Below are 19,781 nucleotides of genomic sequence, written 5' to 3'. Positions count from 1 at the left end.
CACCTGTTTGTCGTTTTAAAATTAAGATATAATTTAATCAATGAAAAATTAGGATATAAGGTACCCAGGAATTATATAAAACACTAAAAGCACTCTCTAAGTATTAGGCAGTAAAAAAATCTGAAACCAAGCTGTAATTAATTTTATAACTCTTCAAAAGTGTAAAAATTCTGTGGATCTGCTAAATAAAAATGGCCACCATAATTAATAGGAAGCTAGGAAAAATCTGAAAAAAATTTATTTCTTCCATCTAAAGGAAAGGGTAACAAAATACACTTGGTCGTCGACTTACGACCGACTTCCGTTCTGGCTGACAGGTTGTAAGTCGATCTGGTCGTATGTCGGTCATATATTTATTAACAGTATTCTTTAACCTTTCTAATCTTTTTATCATCTTTATAATCTTTTAAATTTATAATTATGTATATTGTACATAATGTGAAAAATAATACTGTACATACTGTAAACACAAAAATACAATCTAAAATTAATGTAAAAATTAATACAAATAAAATTTACAAAATCAATTTTTAATCTTTGCTTGTGCTGGGTTGTGGATCGTCAAGGACATGTTCTTGGGTTGAGGTAGGAGATGTTCTCTTGATGAGGAACATGCTGAGCTTTGTTTGAACAGTTTGTTTCTTTTTTTCTTCATATATCTCATGATAACAACGCACGGCATCTTGAATGATACGTTCAACCTTTGTGAATCGTTCGACATTAGGGTCCACCGCTTCGAAACTGGCGAGAGCTTTATTCAGTTACGAAAAAGAATCTGATAAACTCTTTGCAGTGAATTTCTTTTCTGGCTCCTCCTCTTCTTCCTCTCTCGCTTTTTCTTCTGACACTCTCTGTGCTTCCAATTCAATCAACTCTTCATCCGAAAGTTCTTTCATTTCACAATCTAGCAACTCCTCTACGTCTTGCATTTCACATTCTAATTTAAGATTTTTTGCACGTTTAACTATTTTTTCTCTAATCACTTCCAGTTCCTCTCCTTTTTCAAATCCTTCAAATGTATTCGCATAACATTTTAGACACTTTTTTCCAAATTCCCGACATACAATTCTTTGTTACACATTCCCATGCGGTTGAAATATTCTTGATTCACTGAAGAATGTTGTACTGCTTCCAAAAGTCTCGCAAAGATAAATCAGCATCAGAATTTATAGCTTTGATGGCTTGTGCGAATGTCGTTCTGAGGTAATGAGCCTTGAATGCTGAAATAGCCCCCTGATCCATGGGTTGAATGAGAGCGGTTGTGTTAGGTGGCATAAAAACCACTCTAACATCATGTTGAAGGTCGTCCAGATGAGGAGAGTGGCCAGTGGCATTGTCCATAATCAATAAAATCTTGAAAGGGATACCGCTCTCCGCACAACATTCACGAGCCTGGGGAATAAAGCAGTTCATGAACCAGTCTTGGAACAGTGCTTGAGTTATCCAAGCTTTAGGGTTTGAATGATAGTAAACGGGCAGTGTGTGCTTGTTGATGTGCTTAAATGCACAAGGGTTTTCTGAATGATAAAAGAGAAAAGGCTTCAGCTTAAAACCTGCGGCATTCCCATCAATAAAAATATAAAGAATTCAGACTCCCTCTGGTAATGTGTTTCTTAGACTACCCTAAAGCTTTTGACTGTGTTGAGCATGTGAAACTGTGGGAAGTAATGAAAAGAATGGGTTTTCCTCAACACACTATCAGGTTGATAGCCAACTTGTATAAGGAGCAAGAAGCCACAGTAAGAACAGGTGTTGGATTGACTGACTGGCTTCAAGTTGGAAAAGGAGTTAGACAAGGATGTTTATTTTCTCCTCACTTGTTTAGTATATATGCAGAGGACATCATGCGTGAAGCATTGCATGAGCTCAGGACAGGAATTACGATAGGAGGTAGATTGATCAGTAATCTGAGGTACGCTGATGATACAGTACTCCTTTGTAATGACATGGAAGAACTAGGACTAATTCTTGACAAAGTTAACAAGATCAGTAATAACAGAGAACTTCAACTCAATTCTAGCAAGACAAAGATCATGGTTCTCAAAGGAAAAACAAACAGAGGAGCTCTTGAGAAACAAATGTATCTTAATGGAGAAAGAATTGAGGAAGTCAGCAAGTTTGAGTACCTGGGATCCATTATTAATGTGAAGAATTGCTGTTCAGAAGATGTCAGAAAAAGGTTAGGAATGGCTAAAACAACAGTCAGAGATCTGTCTAAAATCTGGAAGGATGGATCTATCTCCATGGGAACAAAGTTGAGGATTTTGGATGCAGTTGTTTTTCCAACAGCGACTTATGGATGCAAGACTTGGAACCTAAAGAAGTCAGATAAGAAACGGATATCTGCTTTTGAGATGTGGTGTTACAGAAGGCTGTTGAGGATATCATACACTGAAAGGCGTACAAATGAATGGGTGTTAGAAAAGATTAGTAGAACTTTAAGTCTCCTTAAGGATAATGACAGAAGAAAGTTAAAATATTTTGGACACATAGAAAGGATGGAAGGAGGACTTCTCAAAACAGTAATAGAAGGTAAAGTTCCTGGAAAAAGAGGCAGGGGTAGACCATCAATGAGATGGATAGATGGCGTGTGTGGAGTGACTGATCTTCAGAGAGTTGAGGCTGCCAGAAGGGCAAACAACAGGACTACATGGCGAGGCCTAGTGTGGAACATTATCGAGCATAGGAGTGACCATACAGCATCTGTAGATGCTCAGTGAACACAGACAGACAGATAACTTTCTTCTTTGATTAAAGAGTCGAAACTATCAACAAATTTTTGGGCTTCATCTTCATCTGTACTTCCTGCTTCTCCTGTGACACGTACATTATGCAAAGCAAATCTTTTTTTAAAACGCTTAAACCATCCAGTACTAACCTGAAAATCTTCTGCGTAATCATCTCCAGCACGTGATTTTAAACTCTGAAACAGACTTCTGGCCTTCGCTTGCACTGTGCAAAGGCTCATGGGTGAATTTTTCTGTATTAAATCTTCCATCCACATAAACAACAATTTCTCCATTTCATGGATGGGTCCCTGTCATTGTTTGGTTAAAATTGTAGACTTCATAGGTGTGGAACCTTTCACAGCTTCCCGAATTCTTTCTCTTTCCTTAAGTATCGTGGATACCATGGAATGTGATAACTTCAAGTCACGTGCTATCATATTCACTTTCTTTCCGCCTTCATACTTCTGGATAACTTTCATTTTACACTCTAAATCAATAGTTTCCTTGACTTCTTAGCTGGCGTATTTGTAGATGAAGGCATTTCCCTTTTACTAGACATTTTATGAGTATATTTCAGTAGAATTTTAATTAATACACCACAAACACACCCAACAGATGCTTAAAAGCGACTGAGTGTATGTGAGAGATAGTTATCGTACAATAACTATTGTATCTCAGAGTTATCGTATGTGCAGCTGCCTGATTTATTATTAATTTATGCATTAATTAATTTTTTTTTGTGGTCGTAAGTCGCAAGTCGAAAATCAGGTATAAATCACTTTCATCAAAATCAAAAATTATGTAGCTTCAGTACCCTGATGATGATGTCACTTGGAATGACTCCATATGGTTTGAAAAGTATAATATCACATTATCAACAATTCATGAAGATAAAATGGTTTCCAAAATAAAACTGGTCATAAAACTGACAGAATTTATGAAACTAATGGGCATCAAAATTACAATGATAATAAAAGTAGACTGAATCAAGGAGACATGCAAGTGTTGTCATTTGAATGCCCTTATGTATTTTTTTTGAACGTTATAGATGAAAAAAATCCAAACAAACAGAATTCTATAATTTGATGCTAACATTTAAACAAGAAATATGAAAGTTCTACATGCCAAACTGTTGTGGACCCACTCAAATCTAATATTTATTACTCAGACCTTTTCTCAACAGAATCAAAAAGTGCTCATTGCTGTTGTTCATACAACTTAAGAAAATGACAAGAAAGGATTCAAGACAACAACGTACAAATATCATTCTCTATTTATGTACTGATGTATGATATACGTATCATATGCACATGGAAAGGCTTATGTGTTCATATTATGTGATTAATTTCACAGTATTGATGACAAACACAGAATGATAAGAAAACAATATTTATTAACTCATTTGCTGATATTTTGCTGGTATTATATCCAGCATCTTCAGAGCACAAAAACAGTTTATCACAGTACACAAAACAACAATTTGGTATAATAGTGGGACTAGTTTAAAAAATTGTAAAGGACGACCCAAGGAACTAAATTCCTAATTACGTTGGAAAAAGAGAGAAAACAAACCCTTTCTTTTAGTGTTACACTGTGATCAGCATTCATTTTAGAAATTATGGACTTTACAACCATGTTATAAATAACTCTTAATATCCCGATGTTTCGATCTTCGTATTAAGATCATCATCTGGAGCATATACAAATATACAGGATAAGCTAAGTTACATTACATACAGCAAGCTAAAGAAACAATGAACTGATCAAAAGTTATTCTACTGACATGACCTCTAATGAAAAAAAAAAAAAAAAAAAAATTAATAGAATAAATAGAATAAAAAAGAAAACAGAGAAACTATTTAAGTCAATTACCACATGGCCCGAAGATACGGTCAAAAAACTATTTCCACACTATGCTCGTTCCCCAAGAATTTACAGGCTGCCAAAAATACACAAAGAAAACACACCACTCCGGCCTATAGTTGAAGGGATAGATAGCCTGAATTATCACTTAGCCAAAAAATTAGCAGCAACACTCAAAGAGTTGGTAGGTCATTCCCCCTCCTATATCAAAAACACACAACACTTCATAAACATCATCAAAGACATTACATTAGAAAAAGACGATTTATTAGCCAGTTTTGACGTCTCTGCCCTCTATATGAATGTCCCAATCAATGACACAATCCTTCTTTTACAGAACAAATTCCCTCCAGATATCACGGCGCTCTTTGCAGATGTATTGTGTTCTGGTTATTTTGTATGGCAAAACGCTTCTACCTACAAAAAGAAGGCACAGCCATGGGCTCACATTATCCCCACCCCCATTGCTAACTTTTATATGGAACATTTTGAGCAACTTGCTTTAGGTTCCTCTCCTTTAAAACCCAAAGTCTGGCTTAGATACGTTGACGATGTTTTCGTGATCTGGTCCCATGGCTCCCAGACACTAGACACATTCCTTGGCCACCTAAACAAACAACACAAACGCATACAGTTCACAATCGAGATTGAAAAACAGAACACACTTCCGTTTCTAGATACACTTGTCACATGTCTTCCTTCTGGCAATCTTTCCTTCATGGTTTACCGGAAACTGACACATATTTGGGTGCTGGTAGGAGTTTATATGTACATATTGGCCAAACTGGCCAATATGTATATATAAACTCCTACCAGCACCCAACACAAAAACTAGTTGTCATTAATACTCTAAAAAACAGGGCTTCGAAGATATGCTCCAATGAACATGCACTAAAAGACAAATTTAAAGTTATCAGCAATACTTTTCAAAAAAATCGGTACAGCCAAAACACTATTAACAAAATTTTCCACAAGACCTCAAAAATAAACAAAGACAAACCAGACTAGAATAAAACTATAACCATTCCTTACATTAAAGGGACATCAGAAAAAATAAACAGAATACTACAAAAATACAACCTCAAAGCCATCTTTAAACCTGCAAAATTAAAAAGTTTACTCTACTCATCCAAAGACCCACTCCCTACGCTGGACCATCCTGGAGTATACCGTTTTTATTGAACCTGTAGCATACCATATATAGGATAAACAGGACGCACAATTCCTATCAGACAAAAAGAATATAAACGACATTAAATATAATAATTATGGTGAAGCTGGCCTTTCTGATCATGCCCTGAAAACCTTACATAGAACTGACTGGAAAAGCACCAGTTGTTTACATCACACCAAAACATGGTATGAATGCAAATTTAAGGAAGCCTGTGAGATTATTACCAACCACCCCAATCTGAATAATAATGATGGTCTAAAAATCCCAAACATATGGAAGGCATATATTTGACCCACGGAACCTTACTCCTAAGAGCAACTATAAACAGGACTGTAGAAAATCGAGTATACTAAATCAAAAATAACATTGTAATGTAAAAATAGGACATCATTGTTACAGATAGAAAACTATCTGTAAGAAAGAATGTTTATTCATGTTCTCATAAATAGAATTTAGCTTAAATATAAAGAGCCAATAGGCTTCACTTCGGCGATGTAACATTATTTAAATTAAGGGGATATTAAATCCCGCATTATTTCCAAGTCGAATAAGAAACTCAAAGATAGGAATCAAAAAGTTTCATGCCGAATATAACAAACTATAAAAGTTTCGGCGAACTGTAGCGTAAGCTAAAGCACATAGTTCAACACTAGGGCAACTCGTTGCAAAGGTGGGTAAAGTTCTGATCACTATTCTTAGTATTACCCATAATGTAAAATGCATCTCCTAGGAGATGTTTGATGTTATACATTAGGGTGAAAGGTCACTACCCAGACCGGTTTCGACCTTCATTGAGGTCTCATCAGTGAGTAGGTAGACCAGGTAATACTGAGGTTATAGCGAAGAGAACTTTATACTTTGCTATACGAGTTGTCAAAAAGGTGCACCAGACCTTTACCCACCTTTGCAACGAGTTACCCTAGTGTTGAACTATGTGCTTTAGCTTAAGCTACAGTCCGCCAAAACTTTTATAGTTTGCTATATTCGGCATGAAACTCTTTGATTCCTATCTTTGAGTTTTTTATTCGGTTTTGAAATAATGTAGGATTTAATATCCTCTTAATTTTAACAATGTTACATCGCCGAAGTGAAGCCTATTGGCTCTTTATATTAAAGTAATTTATGGGCGCACTTTTTTGACGACTTGTATAACAAAATATAAAGTTCTCTTCGCTATAACCTCAGTATTACCTGGTCTACCTACTCACTGATGAGACCTCTATAAAGGTTGAAACCGGTCTGGATAGTGACTTTCCACCATAATGTATAACATTAAACACCTCCTAGAAGATGTGTTTTAAGTTATGGGTAATACTAAGAATAGTGATCAGAAATTTACCAACTTTGCAACGAGTTGCCCTAGTGTTGAACTATGTGCTTTAGCTTATGCTACAGTCTGCCAAAACTTTTATAGTTTGCTACATTCGGCATGGGACGCTTTGATTCATATCTTTGAGTTTCTTATTCGGCTTTGAAATAATGTGGGATTTAATATCCTCTTAATTTAAATAATGTTACATCGCCGAAGTGAAGCCTATTGGCTCTTTATATTAAAGTAATTTATGGGTGCATCTTTTTTGACAACTCGTATAACAAAGTATAAAGTTCTCTTCGCTATAAACTCAGTATTACCTGATCTACCTACTCACTGATGAGATATTACCCATAATTTAAAACACATCTCTTAGAAGATGTGTTTTAAATTATGGGTAATACTAAGAAGAGTGATCAGAACTTTAACCACCTTTGCAATGAGTTGCCCTAGTGTTGAACTATGTGCTTTAGTTTATGCTACAGTCTGCCGAAACTTTTATAGTTTGCTATATTTGGCATGAAACTCTTTGATTCCTATCTTTGAGTTTCTTATTCAGCTTTGAAATAATGTAGGATTTAATATCCCCTTAATTTAAAAGAATTTAGCTTGATGTAATTTATAAATAATTATTTTATTTTTTTTTTTTTTTCACTAGGGGTGATGCCAGTAGAATAACTTGTGATCAGTTCATTGTTTCTTTAGCTTACTGTATGTAATGTAACTTAGCTTGTCCTGTATATTTGTATATGCTCCAGATGATGATCTTAATATGAAGATTGAAACGCCAGGATATTAAAAGAGTTATTTATAACACAGTTGTAAAGTCCATAATTTCTAAAATGAATGAGAGAAAACAAATACTAATTAGATCTTAAAATGACTGTTTCCCAGATTTTTGGTAAATTTATACAGCCATAACTGTTGAGGTTGGGAGTATGTTTTAAAGCTTCTGTTGATTCCAAAATCAATCTCTCTGACTTATGCTACACATAAGTCAGAGAGAGATATTGATTTTGTTTCTTCCATCTGATCGTGTGAAGAGATATCCAAGGCATGGTCTGCTAGATCCGACTTCCCATGATGATAGTGCCAGGAAGACCAGACAGACAGGAAGAACTGATGACATCCACCTTAGTGAACATAAAAAATACACCTGGCATTATCGTTATGGCAAATTCGGATCTAGCAAACCATGCCTTGGATATCCTTTCACAAAGGATCAGATGGAAGAAAACAAAAGTGCTACACAGAAGTCATTATAAGTCAGAGAGAGAGAGAGAGAGAGAGAGTCAGATCGTTTTTGGAATCAACAGAAGCTTTAAAACAAGCTCCAAACCTCAACAAGTATGATAGTATAATTTACCAAAAATCTGGAAGACAGTCATTTTAAGGTCTAATTAACATTTGTTTTCTCTCTTTTTCCAACACAGATGGCACCTAATTAGGACTTCAGTTCCTTGTGTTATCCTTTAAAATTTTTTAAACTAGTTCCACTGTTATACCAAATTGTTGTTTTGCGTACTATGACAAAACTGTTTTTCTGCTCTCAAGTTGCTAAATATAATCCCAGCGAAATATGAGCAAATAAATTAATAAATATTATTTTCTTATCATTCTATTGTCATCAATACCATGACAATAACACATATCATATGGATAAAGTAAAGGTATATCTTAATTATGCCTAATTTCCATGAAAGAAACATTCAGTAACTGAATTTTTAAAAAAAATTCTCAAAAAAAAAAAAAAAAAAGTGTCATTTTTGCATTAGCAGAATTTTAGCTGAAGAAACTAAGGTTAAGAGATCAGTATATTATTTTGCTCATTGTGCATGTTCTTTAGTATGGCTGTTTTGTGGGATGAAAAACTGATGTTTGCAGATGTAAGTAACTTGGGCTTTTCAAACTACGAACCTGCCTCCTCCATAAAAAACTGACCAACACAGTTTCAGATGGAAAGCTCTTATAAAGGTTTCTTGCATTCTAGATGAGAATCAAACCTAGGTCTTTTCAATCAAAAGACAAATATCATGTCATTCTCACACTGACTATGGAGGTAAAAAAACAATCAGGTGAAATAATACTACTTTTAAACATTGAGAGTAACGTGTTATAACTTAATACATGCCTACCAATTTTTTTCATTCTTTATGGAATGAGCATATATTGTACACAGCTTCATTAAATTCTTGTAGAGAGGCTTATACGCTGGTTAAACATGATAACTAATAATTAAGGAATTGACACATATAGGAAATCTCACACTATACTGGCAACACACCATCACACATAAAAAAACTCAGCCCACTTCAAAGCCAGTATAGAAAACCTTACACTCCAACATAATGACATAATGGTCAGTTTTGACGTCTCCTCCTTATTCACGAATGTCCCCCTCAAAGAAACCTTAGAGCTAACCCAAGCTAAATTTCCTCCCGATATCTCAGCCCTATTTCGGTTTACAACGAACTCAAGCTATTTCGTTTAGCAGGAAAAATTCTACAAACAGATAGAGGGGACAGCCATGGGTTCACCACTTTTCCCACCCTTGGCCAACTTCTTTATGGAGACTTTTGAAGAGAAAGCCTTAAACTCAGCCCCACAAAAACCTACCATATGGCTTCGCTACGTTGATGATGTGTTCGTTATTTGACCACATTGCCCGGATTCACTCCTCTCCTTCCTAACACACTTAAACAACCGACATCCTAGAATCAAGTCCACCCTGGAAAAAGAGAAAAACAATAACCTTCCCTTCCTAGACACACTAGTCACCCACCAACCTGATGGAACCTTGGTTTTCTCAGTTTATAGAAAACCCACCCATACAGGCAGATACATTCACCAACAATCCCATCACCCCCCCCCCCTCACAACAATATGGAGTTATTAAGACACTATTCAACAGGGCAAAAATAATCTGTTCAGATGATCAAGCCCTAACCACTGAACTAAATCACATCCATGAAACTTTCTCAGCCAATGGCTACCCGCCCCCCAAAGAATCCAAGAAATACTTAAACCAGTTATCCACAACCCCCTCCCCCCCTCCCACCCCTTCACAAAAAAAGATTACTCTAAATCCATCACCATTCCCTACATCCAAGGCACCTCAGAAAAAATCAACAAAATCTTAAAAAAACATGACTTGACCACTTGTTACAGACCATATAGAAAATCGGCATCCCTTATCTGCTCCACTAAAGACCAACCACTTCCCCTAGACCTACCTGGTGTATACCAGGTCCCTTGCGCTGTAAATTGTCCTACTTTGGCCAAACAGGCAGGACAGCAAATATCAGAATCTCAGAACACAAGGATTACATCCGATTTCACCAGCACAGCCACTCTGGGCTTGCAGACCACACTCTGGATACTCGCCACAGAATAAGATGGAAGAAAGCCACAGTAAGAGTGTGGTCTGCAAGCCCAGAGTGGCTGTGCTGGTGAAATCGGATGTAATCCTTGTGTTCTGAGATTCTGATATTTGCTGTCCTGCCTGTTTGGCCAAAGTAGGACAATTTACAGCGCAAGGGACCTGGTATACACCAGGTAGGTCTAGGGGAAGTGGTTGGTCTTTAGTGGAGCAGATAAGGGATGCCGATTTTCTATATGGTCTGTAACAAGTGGTCAAGTCATGTTTTTTTAAGATTTTGTTGATTTTTTCTGAGGTGCCTTGGATGTAGGGAATGGTGATGGATTTAGAGTAATCTTTTTTTGTGAAGGGGTGGGAGGGGGGGAGGGGGTTGTGGATAACTGGTTTAAGTATTTCTTGGATTCTTTGGGGGGCGGGTAGCCATTGGCTGAGAAAGTTTCATGGATGTGATTTAGTTCAGTGGTTAGGGCTTGATCATCTGAACAGATTATTTTTGCCCTGTTGAATAGTGTCTTAATAACTCCATATTGTTGTGAGGGGGGGGGGTGATGGGATTGTTGGTGAATGTATCTGCCTGTATGGGTGGGTTTTCTATAAACTGAGAAAACCAAGGTTCCATCAGGTTGGTGGGTGACTAGTGTGTCTAGGAAGGGAAGGTTATTGTTTTTCTCTTTTTCCAGGGTGGACTTGATTCTAGGATGTCGGTTGTTTAAGTGTGTTAGGAAGGAGAGGAGTGAATCCGGGCAATGTGGTCAAATAACGAACACATGAATAGACTGCAGCAAGTTCAAATATAAAAGACTATTCATGGAATCAGCCTCAGCCCTTAGGAACATGCCAAACCTCAACAAATTTGGATGCATGAGACTGCCCCAAATTTGGGAAACATTTATCAGAAGAACTTCAGCCCAAAGGCTAAGAACTACCAATATAGCCCGCCAGGGGGCACCATCAGGACTTTAGGGAAAATGGTAGCTTCCTAGCTTTGGTTCTCATTTGCTGTTATGTAGTACTTGCGTGCACTTGTCTTTGTATTAAGTTCCCAAGAAGATGGCAACGTGACGTTTGCTGAAATATCGGAAAGTATATATTAAAGTTTATTTAATTTATATTTCTAGTGTACGCTGTCAATTCCTTAATTATTAGTTATAAGCTTTATTAAAAAAAGAAATTACCGGTATATCCATCAGCCAATGGCTCTACAGAATTATTTGGAGGTAAAGGCCTATCTTGCCATATTACATCTACCAGATTCTGTGCTACAGGTACTAAGTTATGGCCAGCATTTTCCAACTCTTTAGATAAAGTCTTCCATGTATCTGAAAATATATTATATAATAAATCATATGCAAATTAAAAACAGTAGAACATTTAAGTTACTTGGTATATTTAAATGAATCATTTCTATATAATAAGTGATGGTAAATAAAACTGAATATATGAAAAAATTGTTTGAATGAAAAATGAAACATTTTTAATTTCCTTTGTAAAAAGAGAGAATCATCTTATTTAAATAGGTTGTGATATCACGACAATTTTTTTTAAGTAATGTGGTCTTGTCAGAAGATGGACAAGTTTCCATATACTAATTTGAAGGAAGGTAAGTGTGGTGAATAGAACGGAAGGATCAAGAGAATTTAGCTAATGACAGCTTCTAATGATATTTTGCCTCCAACAGAGGAACCATATGCTCCTGATCTGGAAGATAGCTCTGTAAGTGGAAGTCCCATCATGGACATGTTTGTTTATGAATTCTTTAGGCAGCACATGAATTTCACTGTTCAGTGTGAGAGAAAATAATCAACTTGCACCACAGCAAACGCACATGGTTAACAGGAATATTTTTTCGCAGGACTTGACTGATTAGGACTTTTTTTTTTTTTTTGGAGGTTTCTTATGGCAAGTGAGCTATAACAATGTTTGTTATAGCTCACTTGCCATAATAAAAGATGGCTGTATACTGCAAAGTTTACCTTCATGAGTAAATTCAGAAAGGCAAAATAAATATATTAAAATTCAGAAATCACCTTACCTACAGCGATTAAGAATGGATCAACTCCAACTTTACTTCCAATAGGAAGAATCTAAAAAAAAAAAAAAAAAAAAAAAAAAAAAGGTCAAATACTATGAGATACATTATCTCAACTAGTTTCTCCTAATATTCAGCAATTCTATTCTTCAAAAATCTGTTATCTCATCTAAGTTGTGTTAAATGAATGACAACTAAAAATAAGAATAAAATGATAACACATTAGAAACAACAAAGGAAGAAGTTCTTTCAATATTTCAATAATACTGCAAGCACAGCTTCCCAAATTTGGGGCAATTTCACACAACCAACTTTGTTGAGGTTTGGGTACTATCTTAAGAAACTGCATGAAAGCACCCCAAATTTGGGGCACTTTTACTACTCATGCAGTTTCTTAACTCTCTCCTCCATACCACTTCCCAACCACAGTTACCCATTTTAGCCCATTAGAGGGTACTATTTAAGCCTTTAGGCTTGCTTGCATGCACATATCATATTGTACAATGTTCCCTGATGATAGCAATTTCACTTTGCAATTTGACAATCTGACTTTACCCAAATATCAATTAAATTTATTGTAGTTAATATCAGTCTACATTGCAATTTCCTTAAAAATATATTATACATATATACATGGATTCTAATCTAACAACAAAACATGTGCTCTATTGTTTCATTTGTTCAAATTCCTCACTGTTGTTTTTTGTTCACACTGATGATATCTGAAATATCTACTTTTGTCTTCTCTCATGAATCCAGGCCAGGTGGCCTGTTTTGGTCTCATCCCAGTGTTTCGTTGATCTGCCTCTGTTTCTTTGAACCTTTGGTTTGTATTTCATGATCTTCCTGGGTATTCTATCATATGTTCTTTGCTCTAGATATTCTTTCCATTTGGTTCTGTATTTTTCTATTGTTTCCATTATTGGTATTTGGTTCAGTTCTTTCAGTATATCTTCATTTCACTGTTTATCTAGTCTTGTATAACTTGCTATTCTTTTCATATATTTCATTTCTACTGCAATGATTCTTTTCTTATCTCTTTTCCTTAATATCCATGCTTCACTACCATATAATAATGGCAATGAAGGAAATATTTGTACAATAACAATTTTTACTGTGGTATGCATGTGATTTTATAATTATAGAAATGTCAGAATAGACATGATGATCTGACAAGTATTTTGGAGCCTGATTTGAGGGAAAAAATACTGTTACTAGGAAATGTATGCAAACTTTACCTTACTTATGTTGGATGCAAGACAGGTTTCCAGTTATTATTCATGTTAGCATTTTTGAATGGTATTAATGCATACCTAATTACAGTAGTTACCACCATTCAAAATAAGCTGTTTAAAGTTTCATTATCAAGTTTGGTGATAATTCACCAAAATCAATTCAAAACAGCATATCATAAGCACAAAATAACTTGCATACATCAGGCACTACAGCCAAATAAATAGCAGAAACAATTCAAACTTGTTGCAGGAAAAGAAGCAAAAACCAAAGGTCTAGTAGGCATCTTCTGAGATTACAGACTAAGACAAACCAGCTGGAAGGTGATCTTAGAATTCACCTCCATTTAATGCAGACATACTCAACGAGATTAGCAGAATGCTCCAATAACTGCCAGCACCAGAAATAGCCTTTCAGATATGCAACTTCTTCAGCATAGTATTATTGTCTTATATCTGAACTGTGTGTGTCAAAGAGTGTCCATGTTCTTCATGTGAAGGCAACAATGCTTAGCATTGGACAAAGGTATGTTGGAATGATCCCAAAATTCTTTTCACCTTTATCTTTGAACTTTCACTATGATTCACATCTCTGTTGATGACAATATATGGTGACACCTTTCCTTCCTGAAACTTTCAAATCAATATTCAAGTATACTAAGAATGCAGGAAGAGCTATGGCAGGCTTCTTGAATGTTGACCTCCATACCATTTTTTATTGAACTGTTATGTGACAATTTTCTCAAGCAGCATGTGAGAGATGAAATTCAAGGTCAAAGAGTGTTAGATCTGATTATAGTGTTGGGGAGAGGAGAGTCCAGTTAAAGACAATTATTCTGCCACTAGTTTGTGATAGTGATCATGTGGTAATGACTGGAGAAGTGGCTAAGTTTGTGAATGCTCCATTCAGAAAAGGCTACATGCTGAACTACAAAGCAGGAAATTATGACCAACTGAGGAGTATGCTGGGTTCTGTGCCATGGTATAAGTTGCTGGATGGGACGTATTTCAAAAATACTTAAATGATGCAATAACAGAATGTGTCTCTAGCATTTCAAGAATAAACAGAGTAGAAATTAAATGGACATGCAATCTTATTAAGCAAGAGATTCATAAAAAAAGGATGATGTGAAAGGAATCCCAAGTGCATAAAGGACGATGTTGCTTATGAAAATTACAAGGGGAAAACAAGAAGACTTACTTCTTGTATAAAAAGAAAGTATAAAAATCTGAGTATAAAAAAGAAACTGATATGAAAAAGAAACCAAAAAAGACACCCCAAAAGAATTATATCATTATGCTGCAAATAAAAGAAAGGATGAATATGAAAGAATAACCCAACTGAATGTAGATGGTATATGGGTGACAGATGCCGAAGAGATTGTTCAACAAATGAGTATCCATTCTAAAAGCTATTACCCTAGTGTATGCAACACTGAGCTAAATACTACCTCTACACTAGCAGAAGGAATCCAAGTGTATGAAATTCAGGAACTGATGGGATATCAGCACAGATGCTAAAAGAGTATTCTGGTGAACTGGGTGTTCCTTTGAATGGGCTATATAATCGGACTCTCAGAACAGAAAAGATTCCAAAGGAATGGGAAGAATATACAGTAATCCTATTGCACAAGGATAGTGTAAAGACTGATGTATCTAGGGTGACCAGATTAAAAATTTGGTTTTGGGGTATTCATGATCAGGTTTTGAGGTATTCATTATTGGCCTTGGAGATAATCACACCATCAAACATAAAGAACAAACAATTATAATAAGATTATTTTATTTCTATATTTGTAGATTTTCACAATATACAAATGCATGAAACACAGAGTTGGTCAAATTTTGGTACAATTAGTCAAATTCATAGCAAGTCTTTTAACAAAATTTAAATAATTTATTTTGGCAGCTATGAACACTAATGTAAACTTTTAGAAATATTCTCATGATATGCTTTGCATAATCATTTATAATATAAATTCAGTAAACCTGATTTATTTTATCAAAAGAGAAGCATTTACCTACCAATATTTTTTATTTGAGCAAATTTCTTTTAGCAATTTTTCATTTTTTAATACAACTGCATAAAATTCTTTGCATGACATATTGTAATTGGTTTTCACGAGTAATTCTCCCTCAACAGTTTTTATGTCTAATCTGTTCCTCTCGTTTTTCCAAGACTTGAACATTAAGTTAAATACTCACTAACCTCATTGCATTTGAGAGGCAAAGCAAAAACAAAATTAATAATTTTTTCAATATTAGATACATTGTATACATTGAAAAATTTTATCCAAATAGCTGTGATATTTTTGAGTTCTTTTGTGCCAATATTTTTATTGAACGATTTTAACAGGACGTACTCTTCATATAGCAAATCAATATTAATATTGGAAATTTTAAATAAATCTATAAATTTTAAGAAAAGAACAAAATGTGCACTTCATGTAATTTGAATATATTAAGATACTCATACTTATTATTTTCAAAACTAAATCTTTTTTCAATATACTGAATTAAAGTTTTCAGAAAATCGTCTGCCCTTTTCTTACACAAATTTATCTCTACTAGTTAGCGACAAGATTTCAATTTTTGTATAGCAACAAATCCATAAAAATGATCATTTAATTTAGAAAGTAGAGAGTTTCTTAGATTGGCCATTAGGTTAAATAGTTCTATTATAATTGGACCATCCTGCTCTACATTACAGATTACGTTTTGGACACAGGTTGCTGCATTTGAAAAGAAATAAAGGTAGACTTCAGCTAATTCTTTCGAAAAAAAATCTTGTAAAATAAGTGGACATCTTTCCAAAGACAGAAAATAGTTTTCCACTGGCTCAAAATTTTTGTTTAGCCTAGCTACTGCTGGAAGGAGTGACAACCATCTTAGAAACATGACACATTAGATCTGAATATTCTAGGTCGCAAAATTCATAATGTTCTTTTTTTTAAAATTTTCTAACCTTTTACTAGTGGTGCTTAAGGGTCAAAGCTGTATACATGAGAGGAGACCTCCACATAGCCTTCAAAGAAATGCAGAGAACCGACCAGGGCTTCTGACCTTATGTCCAATCCTCACCTTCTCGTGGTGCACCCTGTTGAGTATCTAACTGGATAATGAACAAACGAGGATGGGTGGAAATTTGGGATTTAGCCGACCAAATTGTATTCTTATCAGCTTAAACTAATATACAAAACGATGATACAACATGACAAAATTAAATGCCGGCTAGGGTGTCGCCCAGTTAAACAAGGCCCCCATTATTTTCACCAGGGAACCAGGGCAAACAGTGGAAAGTCAGCTACTAGAAAAAATCTGAAAGCACACCCCAACTCATCATCAGAGTTAAAGATCGGTACTATCAACATAAGAAGCCTCAATGGCAAAGAAATTGAGATAGCTGAGGAATTAGATAAGTACCAGATCAACATAATTGGGGTGACTGAAACAAAAAAGACAAAAACTGGTGAGATCTTTCTGAGCAATAAATACAAAATGTTATATTCAGGCAATGACAATCTAGGAAAAGAAGGAGTAGCGACTATATTCAACACAAAATATGAGGCTAATCATCTTGAATGGCAGGCAGTCTCAAGTAGAGTGATGTGGACAAATATGAGAATGGGGGAACTGGACAATGAGACTTACTTCTATGGTCCCACAGAAGGTTCTGCTAAAGTAGAAGTGGAGGAATTTTTTGAAGCTTTAGAAAAAGCAACTGACACAATGAAAAAGGAAAAGTTGGTCGTTATTGGGGATCTAAATAAGAGAGCAGGAAATGATTGTCAGACATACAAAAATATTTGGGGAAAATTTGGAGAAGAGAGCAAAGCTAATAATAATGGCAAATACCTGTTGGATTTCTGTTCAGGACAAGGATGGTTATTACTAACACCATGTTCCAACACAAAAATGTGCACAAATTCACATAGAGAGAAGAGGCAAGGAATAAGAAAAATCTCATTGACTATGTTATTGTTGATAGTGATTTACTCCCTAGCGCAGGACACCAGGTGTACAGAGGATTTGAAATTGGAAGTGATCACCATTTAGTCTTAAGCAGGATAAAATTGAATTTCATATTGAAAAGAATAACATGTAAGAAAGATTTAAAGCGAATAAAAGTTGAGCAGCTCTCAGATATGAACTATAAACTAAAATACACAAAGATTATTGAAGAAAAAATGAAAGAGTTTGAGAACAGGAACCAAACCTTGGAGATTCAGTGGCAAGCCTTGAAGAAAACCCTGATTGATTCAGCCAGAGAGGCATATAGTGAGGTTGTCTGCAAGGAGAGAAAAATCAGTACTCCATGGTGGACACAGGAAGTTAAAGAGGCAGTGAAGGAAAAGAAGAAAGCATATCAACAGTTGCTGGCAAATAAGTCAGCTTGTACTCTTAGAGAATACAGAGACAAATGCAAGCTGAACACTGTGTAAAACTAGCTAAACAAAAGTCATGGGAGGACTTTGGCAAGAATATAGAAAATAAATATCAAGAAGGTGGCAAAATATTCAGGAGGTTGTTGAAGAAGCTTAGAAATGGAGGAATGAGTGCTGTAAAAGGAATTAGAGATGATAAAGGTGACATAAAAACAGAAGAAAAAGAAATCCTGGAAGTATGGAATAATTACTTCGAAAAAATGCTAAATGAAACAAGCAGTGATAACACAGCGGTAAAAAGCATTCAACTGGCATACAGTCAGGAATACATATCAACACTTGATGTAGAAAAAGCCATCAAAGGCTTGAAATGTGGAAAGGCAGCAAGAGTAGATGATATTCGACCAGAAATGCTGAAGTATGGTGGTATAAATGTCTTACAGTGGCTGCACTGCTTAGTTCAAAAGGCCTGGAGAGAGGAACAAATTCCTGATGATTGGAGTAGAGCTCTCATAGTACCCTTATATAAAAAGGGAAATTAACATGAATGTGAGAATTACAGAGGTATTTCCCTACTGAGTATTCCTGGCAAGATTTATGCAAGTATACTTGAGAAAAGCTTGAGAAGAACAAGCTGGATTCAGGCCAAATAGACAATGTCAGGATCAGATTTTCACTTTACCACAGATAGGTGAGAAATCATGAGAATATAACAAAGATCTGTATTTAAGTTTTGTCGATATGGGAAAGGTAAATGACAAGGTGCCAAGAAAGAAGCTATTCAATATGCTACAGTTATATGGTGTGAATGGGACATTATATCAAGCAATACTTAGTCTTTATTTGAGTTGCAAGGCAGCAGTTAGAATTGAAGGAAGTACAGGAAGATGGTTTAATGTTAAATCTGGTGTCAGACAAGGATGTACATTATCTATATGGATCATATTATGAAGGAAAGTGGTATTAAACTGATATCAAAATTGGAGATGTTAATGTTAGCTCTTTGCTTTATGCGGATGATGTTATACTTCTAAATAAATCCGCTACAAGTTTGCAAGATTCCCTGACTAAATTGAATAACTGTTGTAATAGATATAGTATGAAGGTCAGCAATAAAAAGACAAAAACAATGAAAATAGGCAGAATCGTTGAAAATATCAACTGCATTTTGAACTGAGAACCTGTTGAACAAGTAAATCATTTCAGCTACTTAGGCACAATTTTTAGTGAAGATGGTAAATTAAATATGGAAATAGATAACAGAATCAATAAAGCTGGTATGGTAGGAAGTCAATTGAATAAATTCGTATGTAATAAAAGAGAAATTAGTCAGAACACTAAATTATCTGTATATAAGACAATGTTCAAACCAGTTTTATCTTATATATCTGAGAGCTGGGTCAGAAGTAAAACACTTGACCAAAGACTAGAGATCGCAGATATGAGACTCCTGAGAAAGATTAGAGGCATGAACAGATGGCATCAATGGCAATATTATATTAAAAACGAGGATATTAGGAAAGAACTTGATATTGTCAGCATTCAGGAATGCATTAGCAGAGCTAATCTCAGGTGGTATGATCACTTAAACAGAATGGGCAAGGAAAGAATAGCAAAACAAGTTTTCACTGAGGTTGGCAGGAAAACAACCCAGAGAAAGACCAAGATATAGGTGGAT

At 35.4% G+C, this 19,781-nt stretch overlaps 1 protein-coding gene across 3 annotated transcripts in view; it reads right to left on the bottom strand.

The window, feature by feature from the left end:
- The window catches only part of LOC150102909 (xaa-Pro aminopeptidase 1-like), a 416,385-nt gene that overhangs the window by 301,670 nt on the left and 94,934 nt on the right, over positions 1-19,781 (bottom strand). For all 3 annotated transcript variants that reach the window (XM_090398386.1, XM_090398385.1, XM_090398387.1), the window contains 2 exons: positions 12,490-12,541; positions 11,633-11,776 (listed from right to left, as the gene is read on the bottom strand). In XM_090398386.1, coding sequence (XP_090254512.1) covers positions 11,633-11,776; positions 12,490-12,541 — 196 coding nt within the window. The remainder of the gene's footprint in view (positions 1-11,632; positions 11,777-12,489; positions 12,542-19,781) is intronic.

The sequence above is a fragment of the Typopeltis vanoorti genome, chromosome 9, assembly GCF_054136105.1.
Source record: "Typopeltis vanoorti isolate ZY-2024b chromosome 9, IOZ_Tvanoo_1.0, whole genome shotgun sequence".
NCBI lineage: Eukaryota > Metazoa > Arthropoda > Arachnida > Uropygi > Thelyphonidae > Typopeltis > Typopeltis vanoorti.
The sequence above is the reverse complement of the archived record's forward strand: the minus strand, read 5'-3'. Positions and strand labels throughout refer to the sequence as shown.